At 51.8% G+C, this 17,426-nt stretch overlaps 2 protein-coding genes across 2 annotated transcripts in view; both read right to left on the bottom strand.

Annotated features, from left to right (window-relative positions):
• Positions 1–982: 982 nt before the first annotated feature.
• Positions 983–16,880, bottom strand: S100A11 (S100 calcium binding protein A11; the record flags this gene model as incomplete). Its single annotated transcript, NM_001082187.1, is given in 6 exon segments — positions 983–1,299; positions 2,822–2,990; positions 6,011–6,066; positions 14,567–14,578; positions 16,773–16,798; positions 16,854–16,880. Coding segments are annotated over 2 exon segments (309 nt in total). The 3' UTR covers positions 983–1,137.
• LOC149125518 (uncharacterized) overlaps positions 3,282–17,426 on the bottom strand; it is a 49,952-nt gene continuing 35,807 nt past the window's right edge. Inside the window, exons 4-6 of the mRNA XM_089299384.1 lie at positions 6,134–6,252; positions 5,794–5,956; positions 3,282–3,498 (exon numbers count right to left, since the gene is read on the bottom strand). Coding sequence (XP_089155510.1) covers positions 3,282–3,498; positions 5,794–5,956; positions 6,134–6,252 — 499 coding nt within the window. The remainder of the gene's footprint in view (positions 3,499–5,793; positions 5,957–6,133; positions 6,253–17,426) is intronic.

Raw genomic sequence — 17,426 nt, 5'->3', positions numbered from 1 at the left:
TCTGATCCAGCTTCCTGTTAACGCACATTCTGGGAGGCAGCAGGTGATGGTGAAAGAGGTTGAGTCCCAGTCATCTACATGGGAGACCCAGATGGAAGTCTTGCTTCTCGGCTTTGGCCTTGTTCAGTCATGGCTGTTGTGGGCACTGGGAGAGTGAACCAGAGTATGCGAGACCTCTCTCTCTCTCCTCTCTCTCACTCTCTCTCTCTTCTCTCTGTTGCTCTACCTTCCAAATAATAAACTTTTTTTTTTTAAAAAAAGAGAGTTTCAACTTCATTGACCTTTCATGCATTACACTTTTTTTTTTTTTTTTTACCAAGGCCATGCACACATAGGAAAAAACATTGTACATATAGGGCGTGGTACCATTGGTGGTTCCATATCACTAGCTTAAACTGAGCGTGATGTTAAAGGGAAACCCACAACTAACCATGAAGACCTTGACATCCCGAGTCCCCTAGTCCTCGAACACCCCAGCTCCTTGTCACCTGATGACCTCTGCCCTCCTGTCCCCCTCTCCATCTTTGCCAGTGTCTGCTCCGCCTTGTCCTTCAGCCCCCAGCACAAACACCACCTCCTAGAACAGTGTCCTCCCCATGCCCCCCTAACTTGCTAGCACTGCGCCCTTTCCTTCCTAGGCTTCATCACATCCAACAGGCCTTTGTCGATTTGTCTTCGTTGTTTTCTGGCCCCCTGGGAAGCAAAGTGAAGCAGCATCTTGCCCGCCTTGCCAAGTGTGGCCTCAGGGCCTCTGACCGTGCCTGTAGCAGGGATGGCTATTTAATGGGCAGACGACGGTGACACCTGTCCATCGGGCTGAGACATTTGGGGTGCTTCTCATCGTGTCATTAGTCATGACGTTAGTACAGCCAAGGATGTCGTTACTATTTGCTACGCGGTTTCTGGCGCTGGCTCACATCCGTCTACATTACGCCCCTCCCATGCTGCAGCCTCCCTTGCACACATGTACAGACTCTTTAGTGTGTGTCATAAAAAAAGATACTGCTTTATTGTTTTATCACTGCCGGCAGGAGTGGCCTGTGTGGAGTGGGGGCTCAGGGCAGGCCGTGAGGAGTGGCGAGGGCTGGCAGGCTGGCAGCAGTAGGGGTGGGTCTGCGGGCCAGAGCCACGGCGGCCTCAGAAACGCTTCTGGGGAGGGGCGGCCTTGACAAAGGACTCATGGCAAGCCACGGCCAAGCCACCAATGAGATTGAGAAATTCTTGGAAATCCAGCTGCCCGTCACTGTTGAGGTCCAATTTCTTCATCATGCGGTCGAGGACGCCGGGGTCCTTCTGGTTCTGCAAAGGTAAGAAAAAAACCTTTCTACTGCGTCTTCGAAGGTGCTGTCAGAGACGCTGCCACACTCCGCTCTCTTAGGAGTGTGGGGCACATGGCAGAGCTCTTCCCATTCTCCTGGTCCAGACACAGAGACATAGTCACAAAGGCAAAATGACCTGCCTCGGGGGCAGACCTGGACCTGCACCTGGCTTTTCTGCTCCAAGTTCAAGGTTCTTTCTGTGACATTGTGGGTGACTCGATTTTGATGAATCAGGAACACTTCTGTCAAGGGTTGCACCCAACACCAAGACACAAGCGTATAAAAGCAGAGTGCATGCAGATGGAAAGAAGGCGCAGGCCCTGCCTGGTCTCATCCCCTGCTCGTCTGAGCCCCCAACACACATACACTCACACACACACACACATACACACACATGCACTCAGACATTCACACACACATACACATGCACTCACACACACATACACACACTCACATACATACACTCACAAACACACACTCACATACACACACACACACACTCACGTATGGCCACGAGTTACATATGGTGATCTACATTTAAGTCTGAACCAATCGAGAAAGTCGGTGCCTTAGTTGTAGGAGCCACGTTTCGAGCACAGGCACCCGTGGCTGGGGCTACCACACTGGAGAGCGCAGGTCAGGACGTGTTTGCACGAAGTTCTATTGCACAGGGCTTCCCTATGGCCTTTGGGGTGGAGGAATAACTCGGAAAATGATCCCGCAATGCCAAATACTGTTCCACCTACAGGTAGTCCCCAACTTGGGACAGTCCAGCTGAGGATTTTTTTTTTTTTTTTTACTTTGTGGTGGTACTAAAGCAACACGCATTCAGTAGAAACCATACTTGGAAGTCAGCATTTTGAGCTTTTCCCAGGCCAGTGCTATGTGGCACGATCCTCCCCGGCGCTGGGCAGCCCAGTCAGCGACGCGGGCTGACGGCTGGCGCTGCGTGGTGTACTGTACTACTCGTGCTTCTCGGATGTTGTGTTCCGTGTTTGCACCCCACCGTGTCTACAAAACGCCCCTCCGTGTGTGAACACGAGGTACTCAACTTTCTTACGGAACAGGCTTGGTGGGAGATGATTCTGCCCAACTGTAAGCTGACACGAGTGCTCCGAGCACCTTTGATGTAGGCTGGGGGCATTAAATGCATTTTCAGTTTATGATATTTCAACTTGTGATGAGCTCACCAGGACGTCACCTGAAAAGTCGAGGAGCAGCTGTGCCTTGTGCCAGTCCCTGTGGTGTGCAGCCTACCTACTGTGACCATTCAAACGCGTCTATCCTCAAAGGAAAGGAGAAAATGATCTTCAACAGCCATGCGGGGCTGCTCACCTGGGGCCTGGGGACGCAGCCTGCGCTGCACCTCGGAGGGAGTGAAAAGAGGCAGGAGCGGGGGTGGGGGGCAGGGGAGCGGCTGCTGGGCCTTCATCCCCAGCCCTTCTGCCAGGGCCATGATGTGCAGGGTGTTGGGGTTGGGGCCGGGGGCCCGGGAGCAGTACCTTTGTGAAGGCAGCCAGCTCTGTGTTCATAAAGGACAGGAACTCGGTCTTGGAGAGGGTGACGCTGTGCCCATCCTTTCCAGCGTACTTCTGGAACACGGCGATCAGGGATTCGATGCAGCGCTCGGTCTCTGTGGGCCTGGACATTGCTGCCTTTGGAGAAGACCGCCTAAACAGGGGGAGAGCAACAGGGTTCACGGCTTGGACCGTGCGAGTAAGCGCACGCAGAACTGCGCAGCCGCAAACCCACATGCGCGCCAAGCACTGTCCGTGGTCTGTTGACCCATTTTCTGAGAATGCCTGGAGGCTGCTGTGAGGAATGAAACTCCGGGTCTTTGAAAAGCATTATGGAATTCGTGGGCTTCCCACGTTTTCTGGAAGGACCGCAAATGGACAGCTCTGGTGCCGGGTGGAGATGTGCACTTTTCAGATGCTTAGAAGCGGACATGGTCTATGAGAGCTAGGAAGCACTCGTTCCGCACGGGAGGAGCCGGGGCACGAGAAGGCGGCCGGCATGGTAGGCCGCCCCTGCCGTCCAGGCCCCAGGCCCTCTCCTGTGGGCCTTGCCCTTGGCTCCTTCTGCTTCCAGGGCCACTAACTCCCGCAGGAACGGCCTGCGGGCTTCTCCGGAGGCCACTTCACACCGGAAAGGCTCCGGTGGGGGCTCCGCGCGGCATCTGCAGAGCCAGAGCGGCCGGCTTCACCAGCGAGAGCAGCACCCGGGCTGTATTCTGCTCTTTCTCCTCAGGGAGGGGAGGGCACTGCTGCAGCCATGAAGTCATAGCCTGGGACGCCTGCATCCACATGGGCTGCCTGGTCCCCCTTCACACCCAGCCTCCTGCTAATGTGCACCCTGAGGAGTCGGCAGTGATGGCTCAAGTGCTTGGGTCCCTGTCACCTACATGGGGGACCCCCCCCCCCCAAGGGAGTTCCTGGCTCCTGGCTTCCGCCTGGCCCAGCTCTGGCTGTTGCAGGCATTTGGGAGTAAATGAGCAGACGGAAGATCTTTCTTCGTCTGCCTTTCAAATAAAGTGGACGTAAGTAGGTAAAAATCGAAAATAAGAATTGTTCAAGGGAAGTCTGCCCGGCTGTCTGCCCCCTCTCGCTGCCGGGGACCTGGAGCCCTGCAAGTGAGGAACTGTTGTGCTCCCCCTAGTGGACACGAGCCGTAACGGCAGGTTTTCCGATAAACTTGGCCACACCCTTCCTTTGAGGCTTTCTCTCTCAGCCTTAACAATGATTTATATTTAGATGATGAGATTTGCAAGCTAACGTTTAGCCTTTAATTCGTCCCTTTCGGGCCCTGTAATTAGCACGTGCTGAGGACTGATCTGAGCACTGTTAGTGACCTGAGCTCTCAGCGGGACAGCAGCGGATCTCTGCTTTGGCGGCCTTGCCCCCTCCGTCCCCGCCGAACTCCGTCTCCTGCCTGGCACCGCCTGCTTCCCAGTGCCCCGTGGAGCCGCTGGAGCCCCTGAACGCTTCTGGGCGTGTGTGTGTGTGTGGGGGGGTCCATTCCCAACAGTCACAACGCTCAAGAGTCCCCCCCCCCCCCAAGGGAAGTTTTCCTTCAGGAAACAAGTGTTGGTATGCTCGGGGCTTGGCGGAGAAACACAATATCATGGCCTAGAAACAGACGTGTTTGCACAACGTGCTCTCATCAGGATTAAATCTCGCAGGTGTGTCACATCGCGTAGACACCCCCGGCTGGCCCAGGAGCCCAGCCTTTCCAACTCTTTCTGCAGCTGTATGTGCGTCTTCTATCCCCCTTCCCCCCAGGTTTAAAGCGATCCCCCCTTTAATAATCTGTATTGTAATTTAGATGATTTCTCCCCTCTGGAAAACTTGCTACCAGCCACAAGGAGGGCATGAAAACTTCTCCGTATTTTCCCCAGGAAGTGATTTTCCAGAAAGAGACACAGGCTCAAGCTACTGAAACGCAGCTATTTGCTTTGTGGCGCTCTGGGGGCTCTGGAGGTGGTACCCCAAGCCCGGCAGGCTGGGCCCACGGTGGAGCCGCGGGGGGCCGGCGCTCTGCCTGCTTCACCGCGCCCTCTGCGTCTTGCTTGGTGCGAGATCTCGTAACAGGAAGGAAGAAACAACTGGACACCGTGAAAGAATGTGAAAAATGCACGCCAAGCCCTCCAGCTCCAGGAAAGAAAAAGAAAAACGCATACGAGGGTGCTCCCAAGTTTGCGGAAAAATGGAATTAAAAGATTAAGTTTACTCTGGCGTAAAACACTTTCTGAAATCTATGCAGAGTTTTAAACTTTTTTTCCATAATACGTGCGTCCCCTGAACCCTGGAAGGGCCTCCCCCAGCCGCCTCGGGAGAAGGAAGCCACGAGGAACCAAGACTGCCAACCGAGCGCTTGGGGGAACGGGCGTGGCTGTGTTTCGACAAACTTTGTGCATGTACGCTGCCTGCGTCTGGCTTTCAGACAGTGTTCCCGGGTCAAGGCGCCTTCTCCTCCCGCACATACTGAAGTACGCGGCAGCCTTGCTCGGTCTGTAGATCGGCCGCGGTGGCCGACCCCCGCCCGGGCCGGTGCAGGCGCGGGGCGCACGGAAAGGGCGTTCACCGAGCGGAGCCGGCGGGCCACAGCGTGCGCGCCCTGGGCGGCGGCGCCGGAGCGGGCGGCGGGGCTGGGTTCCGCTCCCTGGGCCCGGGGGCCTGCGCTCCAGCCCCCTGCCCGCGGCCGACCGAAACCCCGACCCCGACCCCCCCCCCCCCCCCCCCCGCCAGCCCGCCCCGAGACTACCGGGAGCGGGTTCTGAATGGTCTCGTTCTACAGAAACGGAAAACCAGCGACGCCTCCCAAACTCCAACCCCGGGCTCTAACTTTGCTCCCGGGCTCCAGCGGCCCGCCTAGCCGCCCGCCCGGAGACCTCCGCCCTTCGCTGCCCTCGGGCGCCGAGAAGCGGCCCTGGGCCCCAGCGAGGCGTTTCTTGCCCCCCAGCCCGAGCCCTCACCGGACTGCGAAAACCAAAGACCCTCCCGGGCAGCCCTCGGTCGCCACTGCAAGGGGCCTTCGAGGGCTTCCTCGGTCCGCGCCTCTTCGCGCGTCCCCTCCCACAAGATTCATTTTTCCTGCTGCGGTTCCTGCCACGTCCGCACGGAAATCAAAGATGAAGCCTGGTGGAGGGGTTTGCTGAAGGCAGAGGAAGACGCACCCACAGCGGGGCTTACCGAGCGGAGCTGCGCGAGGCGGGCGGCGCGGCGAGCGGAGCGGAGCGAGTGCGGGGCTGGGAGCCAAGCGAGCGCGGCGCGGGGCTGCGCCCTCCCCGCCCACATGGCTCAGGCCTGACTCACGCAGCCCGCCCCGCCCGCAGGTCCGGGCCCGCCTGCCCGGCACGCCCAGCGGAACGCGCGACGAGACCGCGGTCCCCTCGGAGACGCGCTCCGTGCTGTGACCCTCGAGGATTTTCCACCTCTCAGAATTACAAGTGAGCTTAGGAAAGCCGGGCGTTCAGGCCGCATGGGCAGGGAAAGGTGTCGAGACCGAGTGTGGGTCATGACTGCGCCTCCGCAGTGTCCGGGAGCCAGGGCCCTCTGCTCCCCGACACTGAAGGTACTGAACGAGCGGTGGGCACTGGTGGTTGGCAAGGAGTGCTGGTGACTTCTTCCAGCTTTTCCCTAAACCGGCGACAGTTTAAAAAGACAAGACAGGGGCCTGTGCTGTGGCCTAGCTGGCATATGAGCTCCGTTGGCGTCCTGGCTGCTCCACTTCCCTTGGAGCTCCCTGCAAATGCGCCTGGGAAATCAGCGGAGGACAGCCCAAGCACCTGGGCCCCCGCCATCCCCGTGAGAGACTGGATGAAGTTCTTGGCTCCTGGCTTCGGCCTGGCCCAGCCCCGCCTGTTGTGGCCACTTGGGGACTGAACCAGTGGATGGAAGCTCTCTCTCTCACTGTCTTTCCCTCTGTCTGTAACTCTGGCCTTTCAAATAAATAAAATAAATAATAAAAAAAAAAGACGACAAAAAATTGCAATGTCAAAATTGACCCGTGCTAGTAGGGCATGTGTCTGAGTGACATTTGCAGAAGAGTTGGTAGTTAAGAACCAGAGGCTCTGCGTTCTAATCCTGGGGCTGTTCCTGCACTGCAAGGCTTTTAACCACTCCCCGCCCCCTCCCCCGAGCTTTCAGTTCCTTGTCTGCACGTAGGTGACACTGCCTTTCCTGTTTCATAAAGTTGTTCCTGCTGTCAAATGCAATGATGGTTTCCAGAGGGCTTCCAAAGCCGCAAGGGAGATGTGAAGGGAGTGTTGCAGGGCGCTGTAATTTGCTGCCTGCTGTCTGCTCTGGACTCACTGAGCAGGTGACCCGAGGTTTCCTGTGTTTGTTTATGAATCTGTTACAGCTGAGACTGAACCCCGAGAACTTACAAAGTATGAGACCGATGAGCTGGCAAGATTTTACTGAAAGAACAGAGATAGCTCTTGTAGCCACGCGGCTGGGCAAGAGGGACTGTCTGAAACAGCAAGGCAGGATGGAAAAGAGCAGAGAAGACCCCCAGGAAAGCAGCCGGGAGGGGCTTTTCAGGGCAGAAAGGAAGTGAACTGGGGGATTTATACCCTCTGGGAAGTGTGTGCAGGGTCCTCCAAGGAAAGTGCTCATCCTGTGCTGAGCTCTGCTGCAGTCTGATTTCCCACTCCTCCCATTTGGTCAGCTGTGGTCCCAGGTGTGTTATCTAGGGTTTAGCCAGTCCCCTACCATGCGATTATGGTCTTGGGCTCCTTAGCTTACAATCACAGGTTTTTCTCTCTTACCCCTTCATTTATAGTTTCCTATTTTTAAGTTCCCCATTCAGTTTTTGCAAAACGTATCTCTTAAGTGCCTGTAGCTATGTTGCTTAGTAACCAGAGCAAGCTCTCCTGACTGTGTAGACCCCAATCTTAGCTGTCTGCCCAAGACTAACCTAACCTAGCTTGCTTTCTCCTACCTGTATCAAACCCATTGAAAGTCCCACTGCTCATCAGACTCAGTAATTCAAGATGTAACCTGTTTTTCCTAAATCTCCATCTCTGCTAATGATACTGCCACTCTTCCATTTTCCCCTGTGAGGACACTGGAGCCACGTTTTGACTTTAAATCCTCTTCGTAACCACAAGTCTTATTGTAGCGGGATTTGTGAGCAGAGAGGAGACACCAGGCCAGGAAGCAGTCTTTATTATTATTATTATTATGGCATAAGGATCAGTTGGATTCATATTCAAAAAGACTGAGCCCAGAACAAAAAAGGGGCATTTCCTTATATATCTTTGCGCCCCACATACATTTGATTGGCTATTCTAATGTTATGTGAAGGCTATAGGAGTTGATACCATACTGCGAATGTGTATGTAGTTACTAGTGATGTTTAATTCTAATTAATATACCTCATATTCCTTCCACACACATACTACGCCTCATGCTGCCTGGCAAAGGTTAACACCAGCACTCTGTGAGAGCAAACAGGGGCTGAAACTGTTACAAATAAACAGGTGAAACACAGGGAAGCAGGTAATGACCATATTCCATTCTCAGGATAAGTTTTCTTTTTCTTTTTTTCCTCTCTTCTTTCTTTCTGACCTTGGGAAGGCCTTTACCACAAGTACTTGACACATTTCATTTTCTTTCTTGGCTCTGGCTCTCCTGTGTAAACCTGCGTCCCCTGTTCTTGTTTAGGTTTTCATTTGCTCTTTCCTCTAATTTCCTAACTGGTCTCTTGCCCTCGTCTGTCCCATTGACTGTTAAAAATATTTTCCTGGCATGTAGCTCTGATAAATTGCCTACTTAAAATCAAAATACAGTGGTCAGTGTTGTGGTGTAGTAGGTTAAACTGTCACCTACAATGCCAGTACCTGATATGGGTGCCAGTTCGAGTCCTTGTTGCTCCATTTCTGATGGCTTGGGCTCCTGAACCCACATGTGAGAATGGGAAGAAGCTCAAGGCAACTCTGACTTTCAAATAAATAAAAAATAAATCTTTAAAACCAAAATACAACAACAACAACAACAACAACAACAACAAATACAATGCAAATGTCATCCCAATCACTTTTACCTCAAACCCAAACTTCTTAGCCTCTCTGTGGCTCTGAATAACCTCTTTATTTTTTTTTGAAGATTAATTTTATTTAGTTTAGAGGCCAAATGACCAGGAGAGAGAAATATATATTATCTCCCATCCATTGAGTTACTCCTCAAATGGCCACAATGGCCAGGGGAAGCCAGGAGTCAGGAACCCCAACGCGGTCTCCTTTGTGGGTGGCAGAGTCCCCGATAATTATCATCTAGTGCCTCCCTGGATCAGCCGGGAGCTGGAACAGAGTGGTGCACGTGGGACTCGAACCAGAGCTCTCATAGGGGATGCTGGTTTTGTAGGCATTGGCTTAACCCTTTAACCCCATGCAAACCCCTGAGTAACTTCTTCGATCTTGATGAATGAATGAATTTTTCAAGGTGTTCATTCAACAAATACCTGGGGAAATGAGTGTACTATGTGCCAAGCCCAGTGCTAGGCACTGGAGATGCAAGCGTGAATGCAAAATAGTGCTGCCTTGGAGCAGGGCTGTGGGTAGCCTGCAGATCTGTGTGGCGGCACAGTCCATGGATGGCTCCTGGGGGTCTTTAATACCTTGAGGTTATGTTTCTGTATAAGAGAATTTTTTTTTCTAGTAAAGGAACCCTAACTTTCATCTGATTCTCAGACAAACCTACGGTCAAAAAATATTAAAGAATCATCAGTCTAAAGTATTCCATATCTGAATCATAGACCTTCTTTTCTGTGGTCCTTTTTATGTTTTGAAAAAGATTTATTTATTTGAAAGGCAAAGTTAACAGAGAGAGAGGGAGAGAGATCTTCCATCCACTGGTTCACTCTAAAAATAGTCAGACTGGGCCAGGCTGAAGCCAGGAGCCAGGAACTCCATCCAGGTCTCTCGCATGGGTGCAGAGGCCCAAGGACTTGGGCCATCTTTTGCTGTTTTCCCAGGCATGTTAGTGAGAAGGTAGATCAGAAGTGGAGCAGCCAAGACTTGAACTGTCGCCCCTATGGATTAACTGGCATCAGAGGTGGCAGCTTAACCTGCTGCTCCACAACTCTGGCCCCTCTTTAGTCCTTTTCAAGGAAAGCATCTTACTCACAGCCTCTGTGGCAGGGGCAGCCCAGGTGGCTAAGTTTTGCCAGATTTAACTCTGTTCCCCTCCTCACAGCTGACTGGATGGACATTAGCTCTGTTCTCGAGGACAGTCAATCCAGAGGCTGGCCAATGGTAAATGTTTTATGACATGACATGAAAAGAGGAGCTGGAGCCAATCAGCCTCTTGTTCTTGGGAAACAAATTAGAAACACAGAGAATTAAGCATTTAGAAGAGCTGAAGCTGCACATTTGCAGAGAGAACCATGGAGTCACGGCCAATCAAAACGATGAAGACACCATGAGTGAGTGGAAGGATGAAATTTGAAAGAAGTGCATAGAATGGAAGTGGGGAAAAAGCCAGCAGCTAAGTGGAAATAAAGGAGAGTTTGGATAGAGTTGTGTAAATGGTGGAATCGGCAATGATGAGCTTGCAATCCAACTTCATTAGTGTTTTTGCTCTTCCTGAACTCAGTTGTTTAGTTTTCCTGATTTGATCTTTTAATAACCTCTTGGCCCCATGAGGTAACTTGAGTGAAACCAAAGCAAAGATTTTAACCAAGTAAGTGTGAATCGTCCAGTACCAGGTTGGGGCATCAGCCCCACCCAGTTGTGGCTACCTGTGGTGACAGCACCCCATGACGGTTATTACTGGGTTTCCTGTCAAAGAAGGAAGTTCAGGGACAGAACAAGCACAGGCATATTTGGCAGAGCAGGCAAACAAGAATCAAACTGAAGCTCTCAAGGAAGGCAAGGAGCTTAGGATGAATAAGATCTGGTAAACTGATAGCAAGACATAAGCATGACTACAAATGAGTAAATAGGCCGTTCAGGAAATCAGTGTGCGGACTTCCACAGTCCAGAGTAATTCTCATGTGCAACCCGATCTCTGTCTAGGGTTGGGTAGGCTCTTAAATGGACACAATAAAGTGCAGCAAATGTCATAACAGGGTGTGACCAACGTACAATGACAGCATTAGCAAAATGAGTGGTTAACTCTGGGGGAGCCAGGAAAATGTTACAGAGAAAGTGAAGCTTGAGTTGGGCATTGGAAGCTGACACATGTTCTACCAGGTGAATGGGTATGGGGGCCAGGCAAGGCAGAGTCAGCAATATTGTCCAGTGTTTATGGCCACAGACTGGCAGCAGATGGGGATTCAAATCCCAGTGCCACCACACATTAGCTGGGAAATCATTTGCTCTCTGGGGAGAATGGAAGTTGTGAGGATTGGGAGTTAACTGATGTAAAATGCTTAGGACTTCAGCAGTGTCTTCAGAGGAAGTTTTACACAATGGCTTGTGCAAAAGTGGGGAGGGGTGAAACATGAGTGTTCTCGGTCCTTGCTAGTGGTTGGAGGCAGAAGATGTGGGCTGTGACTCAGGAGAGACTAGGGCCAGCTCACTAAGGGCTGCACTTGGGGACTGGGCCAAGAGACAATAGAGGTCTTTAAGCAGGAGGGAGAGACCTGTTCCTGTTCATTTATGGAAGTGTTGAAAATGTACCAGAGAGGAGAGAAACGAGCTTCAAAGACCACAGGAGAACACAGTGGGCATGAGCAAGGTGAGGCGGCCATGGAGATGGTGAGGAGCATTGCCAAACACTGAGAAGCCACAACCAGCCTAACCTGGCCACTGATTGGATGTGGGGGGTGGAGGTGACTCCCAGGACTCTTGTAATCAGGTGTGTGGTGGTACCATCCCCGAGACACAGAATGCAAAGTGAACAACATTTTGGGGGGGATTTAGGGCAAGATCTCAGTGTTGATCATATGGAGTGTGAGGGACGTGGGACTATTCAGCTCAGGAAGAACCAAGTGTGTCCTGTGTCCACCTCACATTCTCCCACAGTTCCTTGTATCGGGCTTCTTACCCACTTCACTGGCACCTTCTGAGTGTTGAACCGTCTTCCTGACTGGAGTGGGAGCCACCTGAGGGCGGGGATCGTGCCCTGATCAGTGTGGTGTTCCCACCATTCAGTCTTGCACTTAGTAGTGATGTAAGGAGGGTCTCCGCATGGCGGAGCTCCTAGCACTGGGGCTGGAGGCGAACAAGACAGGGGATGTCTCTGTTTTGATGGTGCTCGATCTAGGTGAATAAGCAACATCAAAAAGCAAGCAGAGGGGCCGGCGCTGTGGTGTAGCAGGGAAAGCCACCATCTGCATCCCATATGGGCGCCGGTTCGAATCCTGGCTTCTCCACTTCCAATCTGGCTCTCTGCTATGGCTTGGGAAAGCAGTAGAAGATGGCCCAAGTCCTTGGGCCCCTGCACCTTAGTGGGAGACCTGGAAGAAGCTCCTGGCTCCTGGCTTCGTGTCAGCACAGCTCTGGCTGTTGCGGCCATTTAGGGAATAAACCAGCACATTGAAGACCTCTCTGTCTCTCTGTCCCTGTAACTCTGGCTTTCAAATAAATAAATAATAAATAAATAAATAGCAAGGAGAGGAAGATGACTCAGCCCAGGGGAAAGAAGAAAAATGACCTGGGAAGTGAATTTCTCTGAAGCCCAGGAAGAAGCCTTTCCAAGAAGGAGGGAGAGTAGGCTCAAGTCCTGGTCTACAGCTGCTGCCCAGAGCAGTGAGGCCACATTTTTCAGATCTAGCAGTGACCTCAGAATCTCTGAGGCCCTGCTGGCCAAGATGCGCCTAGGCTTACATTAGAATTCCAGCTCTCTCTCTCTCTCTCTATTAGACAAGCTGTTTCCTAATTTTGAGCTTTAGCTTCCCCATGTGCAAACGGGGATAGTCGTTATGAAGATAATAAATATAAAGGGAATCTCTACAGGGTGTAGCATCATGCAAATATTAATTACTACCCACATTTCTGTGGTGTGGACTAAATAAGTGTGCTTTGTGAATGGGGGTGTAGTACTGTTACCCTTCCCCGCCCTTACCTTTTCTCACCTCCCACTGCTTCTGCCCTGGGTGCCGGTCCTCTGAACACTCTCTGTGTGACAGCGTCTCAGGAGCAGGTGTTCCTGAGGTGCTGTGTGGGATAGCCGTTTGCTTTCCTCCACGCCTGCACACACTTACACCTGGCCCACACTGCTGTACACAACCTTCCTGTAGTGGGGGAGTTGTTTTTTTTTTTTTTTTTTTTTTTTTTTTTTTTGGTCTTCAGCTGTTGTTAGGCAGAGTTGAGGAATTTCCTTGCACAATGACCCACAGGAAATTGTCACATTCTCCTCTGTGTTAAATTTCCACTCTGAGGAGGCCACACCTCTGAGTAGAAATCAATCCTACCTTCAGGCAACAGTGAAAGGTTGTACTTGATTGAGCTCACAGTCAACGCAGAAAAATAATTAGAAAATAGCTGGAATTAGGCCACAAAGGACTTTAAATTCCAACATGAAGAATTTAAACAAACAAAAAAAGTGAGCATTACTGAGAGTAATTTGATGAGAACAAACAGGTCACAGTGGATTGGATATGAGTCTGCTTCTGATCTAGCTCCTTGCTAATGTGCCTGGGAAAGCAATGGAAGGTGGTTGGAGTGCTTGGGCCTCTGCCACCTGTTATACCAAGATCATTGAATCCCCAAAAAGTCACCAGAGACTTGATCTCACCGAAATGCAAAAGCAAGGTTTATTCTGGAAGTACAAGCTGCGGCAGGGACCTCATCTAACCAACCAACACAGCAGAGGTCAGAGGAAGGCCCTGGCCTTTGTTTGGGAGCATTTTTAAAGGAAAAAACCACAGGGTTACATCAGCGGGGGCCTATAGTACAGGGCTTTTGGTGATTGGACGGGGCTGTTTCAGGTTGCTCTTAGTTGAACAGGGTGGTCTCCGATTGGCTTGGGTTCAGGGAGTTACTTTATTTGGTAATCTTTACTGAGCTGCCGGTGGTAAGCTTTGATATCTTCGAATGCCTGCTTTTACAAGGACTTGGGTCTGCTATGGGAAACGGAGGCTGCTTTTTATTGTTTTAAAATGGAGTCACTTTGACTCTTCACCACCCACAAGGGAGACCTGGATGGAATGCCAAGCTCCTGGCTTAGGGATGGAACTAACTCCTGGCTTACGCATGGAACTCCAAGCTCCTGGCTATTGTGGCCATTTGGGAAGTGAACCCATGGATGAAAGAGCTCTCTTTCTTTCTCTCTCACTGCTTTTCAAATAAATACATCTTTAAAAAAAAGGAATTTTATTGTTTGATTTAATTTATCCACTAAGCCCTAGACAGTTTTTACTGGATCCGGGAGTTCAAGCTTTATAATAATAAATAGCAAGTTTGCACATTTCCCTCAAGAAGTTGCAGTGGAAGATTGCTGGTTGTAATTTAGAAGATTGAGATCCAAGGAAAGTAATTGTGATTATTATCTACTCCTTTTTAGTTTAAAGTATGGCCCATCCAGAGGGAATAAGGCTTATTAAGACATCTTTCTGCACAAGTTTTCTTTTATGTATATAATTTTACAATTAACTAATTAATTATTTATTTTATTTGAAAAGCAGGGTGACAGACATGAGAGCAATCTTCATCTGCTGGTTTGTTCCCTACAGCAGCCAGAGCTGGCTCAAGTGGAATCCATGGGTGGCAAGGAGCCAAGTACTCGAGCCAACACTTGCTGCCTCCCGGGGTGTGCATTAGCACGAAGCTGGAATCAGAGGTAGATCAGGACTGGACCCCAGGCCCTCCAATACAGGCTGTGGGTGTCCCAAGCACTATCTTTGCGGTTGCTCCAAATGTCCTCCCGGTTAAGGCATCTTTCTATCAGGAGCGTCTCATCTGTTTTGCTTACTCCAGGACTTGGAACTTTGTGGCTGGCAAAGGACCCACTCAGCTAGCGCAAGCATTCCTCAGAGGAATCTGTCATGTTTCAGCTGAAGAAGAGGATGACTGAACTCAGAAATTTAGAACAGGATGTGCATTTGTTTTTTTTGCAGTGTTAACTCTATCCTAAGTATATAAACGGCATAATAATAATATGTGATGTGATCTTCCTGGTGACCGAAGTCCTGTTCCTCTTACGGAAGTGAGTAAACTCCTTCACTGGCTGTGTGGTATCATTGTTCTCTTGATGCTCTGCTTTGCCAACCTGGGACCACTTGTTTCCTGCCCCACTCCCTCCCTCATGCCCTTTCCCCCAGGATTCAGGTGGGTCACTTCCTTATATTCCAAGCTTTTTTTTGCAAAGACGTCTCAGAGTCTGTCATTTCTTCAAGTTCAAACTTCAGATCCTCTTTCACCATCTTGTTTGCAGATACAGATGTGAATGTGGGTGTAGTGTAGATTTATTCCCTCTGTTGAGAGCATTTTGTAAGGTGGAATGTCAACTGAGGTGCTGTGTTCCTGGGAACGGCCACATCCTTTGCCATGCAACCTGGCAGCAGGGGTCTCACGTAGACCGAGCAGGCCTGTGGCAGATTCAGCGTAAGTAAAAGCAGGATTTACTTAAGAGAGGGAGAGAGTGAAGATACAGTCATGCTTGTGTGTGGGCCACCTCACACAGAGAGATGCCCATCATGAGTGGGCCAAAGAGACAGGAAGAGGAGGATTCTTAAGCCTGGTCCATGGCAAAAGAGGCTCCCTTCCCCATTATCAGTCTCTTATGAGGTAGGCATGATGACCTAACTGAATTTTTTTTTTAAATTTGTTTATTTTAAAACATGAAATCCAAGCTGAATAGAAACCACAGAAATCACATTGACGAGATTTTTAGTATTTGCCAAGAAAAATAAGGTCCCCAAAGAAATAAAAATCAAACCCCAAACCCAGTCTTAAAAAAAAAAAAAAACAAAAACAGCACAGCGACAGTACGGACGGACAGCCGCAGCCCCATGGAGCTGGGCGGGTGGCATGGAGGGTGGGGGTAGGGGAGGGGCATCTCGACAGAACCGTGTGCGTGTCTGTTCCATGGCAGACAGTGAAATGGAACACACCCGTCGTGGCTCAACACGGGGGACGATTCCATGCGAGAGGCCCTGGCCCCTCACCTAGGGCGCAGGAACTGGGCAGGGCTGGGACCTGGGGTTGCATAGTGAGGTGGGGGGGTGGAGGGAGAAGGGTCAGGGGCTGCTCCCACCCAGGCCCTCCCACCTCCCAAGCCCAACCCTGGGGAGTGGGCGCCTCGTGCCGCTGGCTGCCCTGCTCCCCACGAGGTCAAGGACCCCTCCCCCCATGCTCCACGGTCCAGTGGTGCAAGGTGGCCCTGGGCTGCCACCCCAGGAGGGGCTGGGGGGGGGGGGACACGGTGAGGGAAGGGGCACTGAAGACTCCAAATGAAAAAAAGAAAAGAAAAGAATGGCAGGAGCCGCTCCTGCCCGGCCCGAGGCCTGTTCTTCCTTCAGCCTTAGGGAGTGGGAGGCCACAGGCAGCCCAGGACAGCACCGTGCACGGCCACGCGTGGCCACCATCCCTGGCCTGGAGTGCGGCTGCTGCCCAGGCTCTGGCCCATATCCAGGGCTGCTTCCGCCACAGAGTCCAGTCGGGAGGACATCGGGCAGGTCGGCTTTGGCTGGGCCTCGCTGGGGCAGAGCCCCTCCACTGAGGTTTGGTGATGCCCAGGGCCAAGATGCCCGCACAAACACCCCCCACCTGCCTCCCACCCCGCTTGTTGGTCCCGGATGCCAGCGTGGAGAGAGGGGCTTGGTGAGGAAGGGCAGGGGCCCTACTCTTGCTGTCCAGCAGCCCTTCAGCTGGCCCGGCCCGAGCCCACGTGGAGCTGCCACGGCCGGAAGCACAGCAAACATCGCACACAGAACCGAAAGCACCTTAGGAAGCCGCATTCCCGCTCCACAGGGGCGCTGAGGCCGCAGGGACCCCGGCCAGAGCCCACAGGACATCTGTTCCCGAGGACAGGGCCCTCCGGGGGCAGCACCGGCCCAGGGAGGGGCCTCCACCTGCTCCCCAGCTCACCCTGCAGAGAGACGGCCACTCCAGCCTGGACGCGGGCTCACCTGCTGGCTCTGGGCAGCCAGGGGCACCGGTGGAGGCTGGGAGTGAGGTCAGTGGTTAGTCCCAAGTGGGCATCAGAGGCCAGGGGCACAGTCACAGCCGGCTCGGGTCAGGCCCCAGGGAGTCCTCTCTCTTCCAATCCAGCTCTCTTCTGTGGCCTGGGAAAGCAGTGGAAGATGGCCCAAGTGCTTGGGCCCCTGCACCCGCATGGGAGACCCAGATGAAACTCCTGGCTCCTGGTTTCAGATCGGTGTAGCTCTGGCTGTTGCTGCCATCTGGGGAGTGAATCAGCGGATGGAAGACCTCTCTCTCTCTCTGCCTCTCCTCTCTCTGTGTAACTCTGACTTTCAAATAAATAAATCTTTTTTAAAAAATGTCTAATAGTGAGCTTTTACTGAGAGACAACCAGATGGTTACATTTTTTTTTTCTGCAAGAAATGTTCCAGAATTCTGTACCTGCATATCTGAGGAAAACACTCAGAATCTATGGGTTCCAAGATACGAGCATTTAAAATGGCCCCTCAAAGGTTAGTGCTTTATCAAAGGGAAAACACGTCCCTTCTTTTTTTTCCCCCAAGATTTATTTATTT

Source organism: Oryctolagus cuniculus, chromosome 7, assembly GCF_051225735.1.
Source record: "Oryctolagus cuniculus isolate XC-2025 breed Fujian yellow rabbit chromosome 7, ASM5122573v1, whole genome shotgun sequence".
Classification (NCBI taxonomy): Eukaryota; Metazoa; Chordata; class Mammalia; order Lagomorpha; family Leporidae; genus Oryctolagus; species Oryctolagus cuniculus.
The sequence above is the reverse complement of the archived record's forward strand: the minus strand, read 5'-3'. Positions and strand labels throughout refer to the sequence as shown.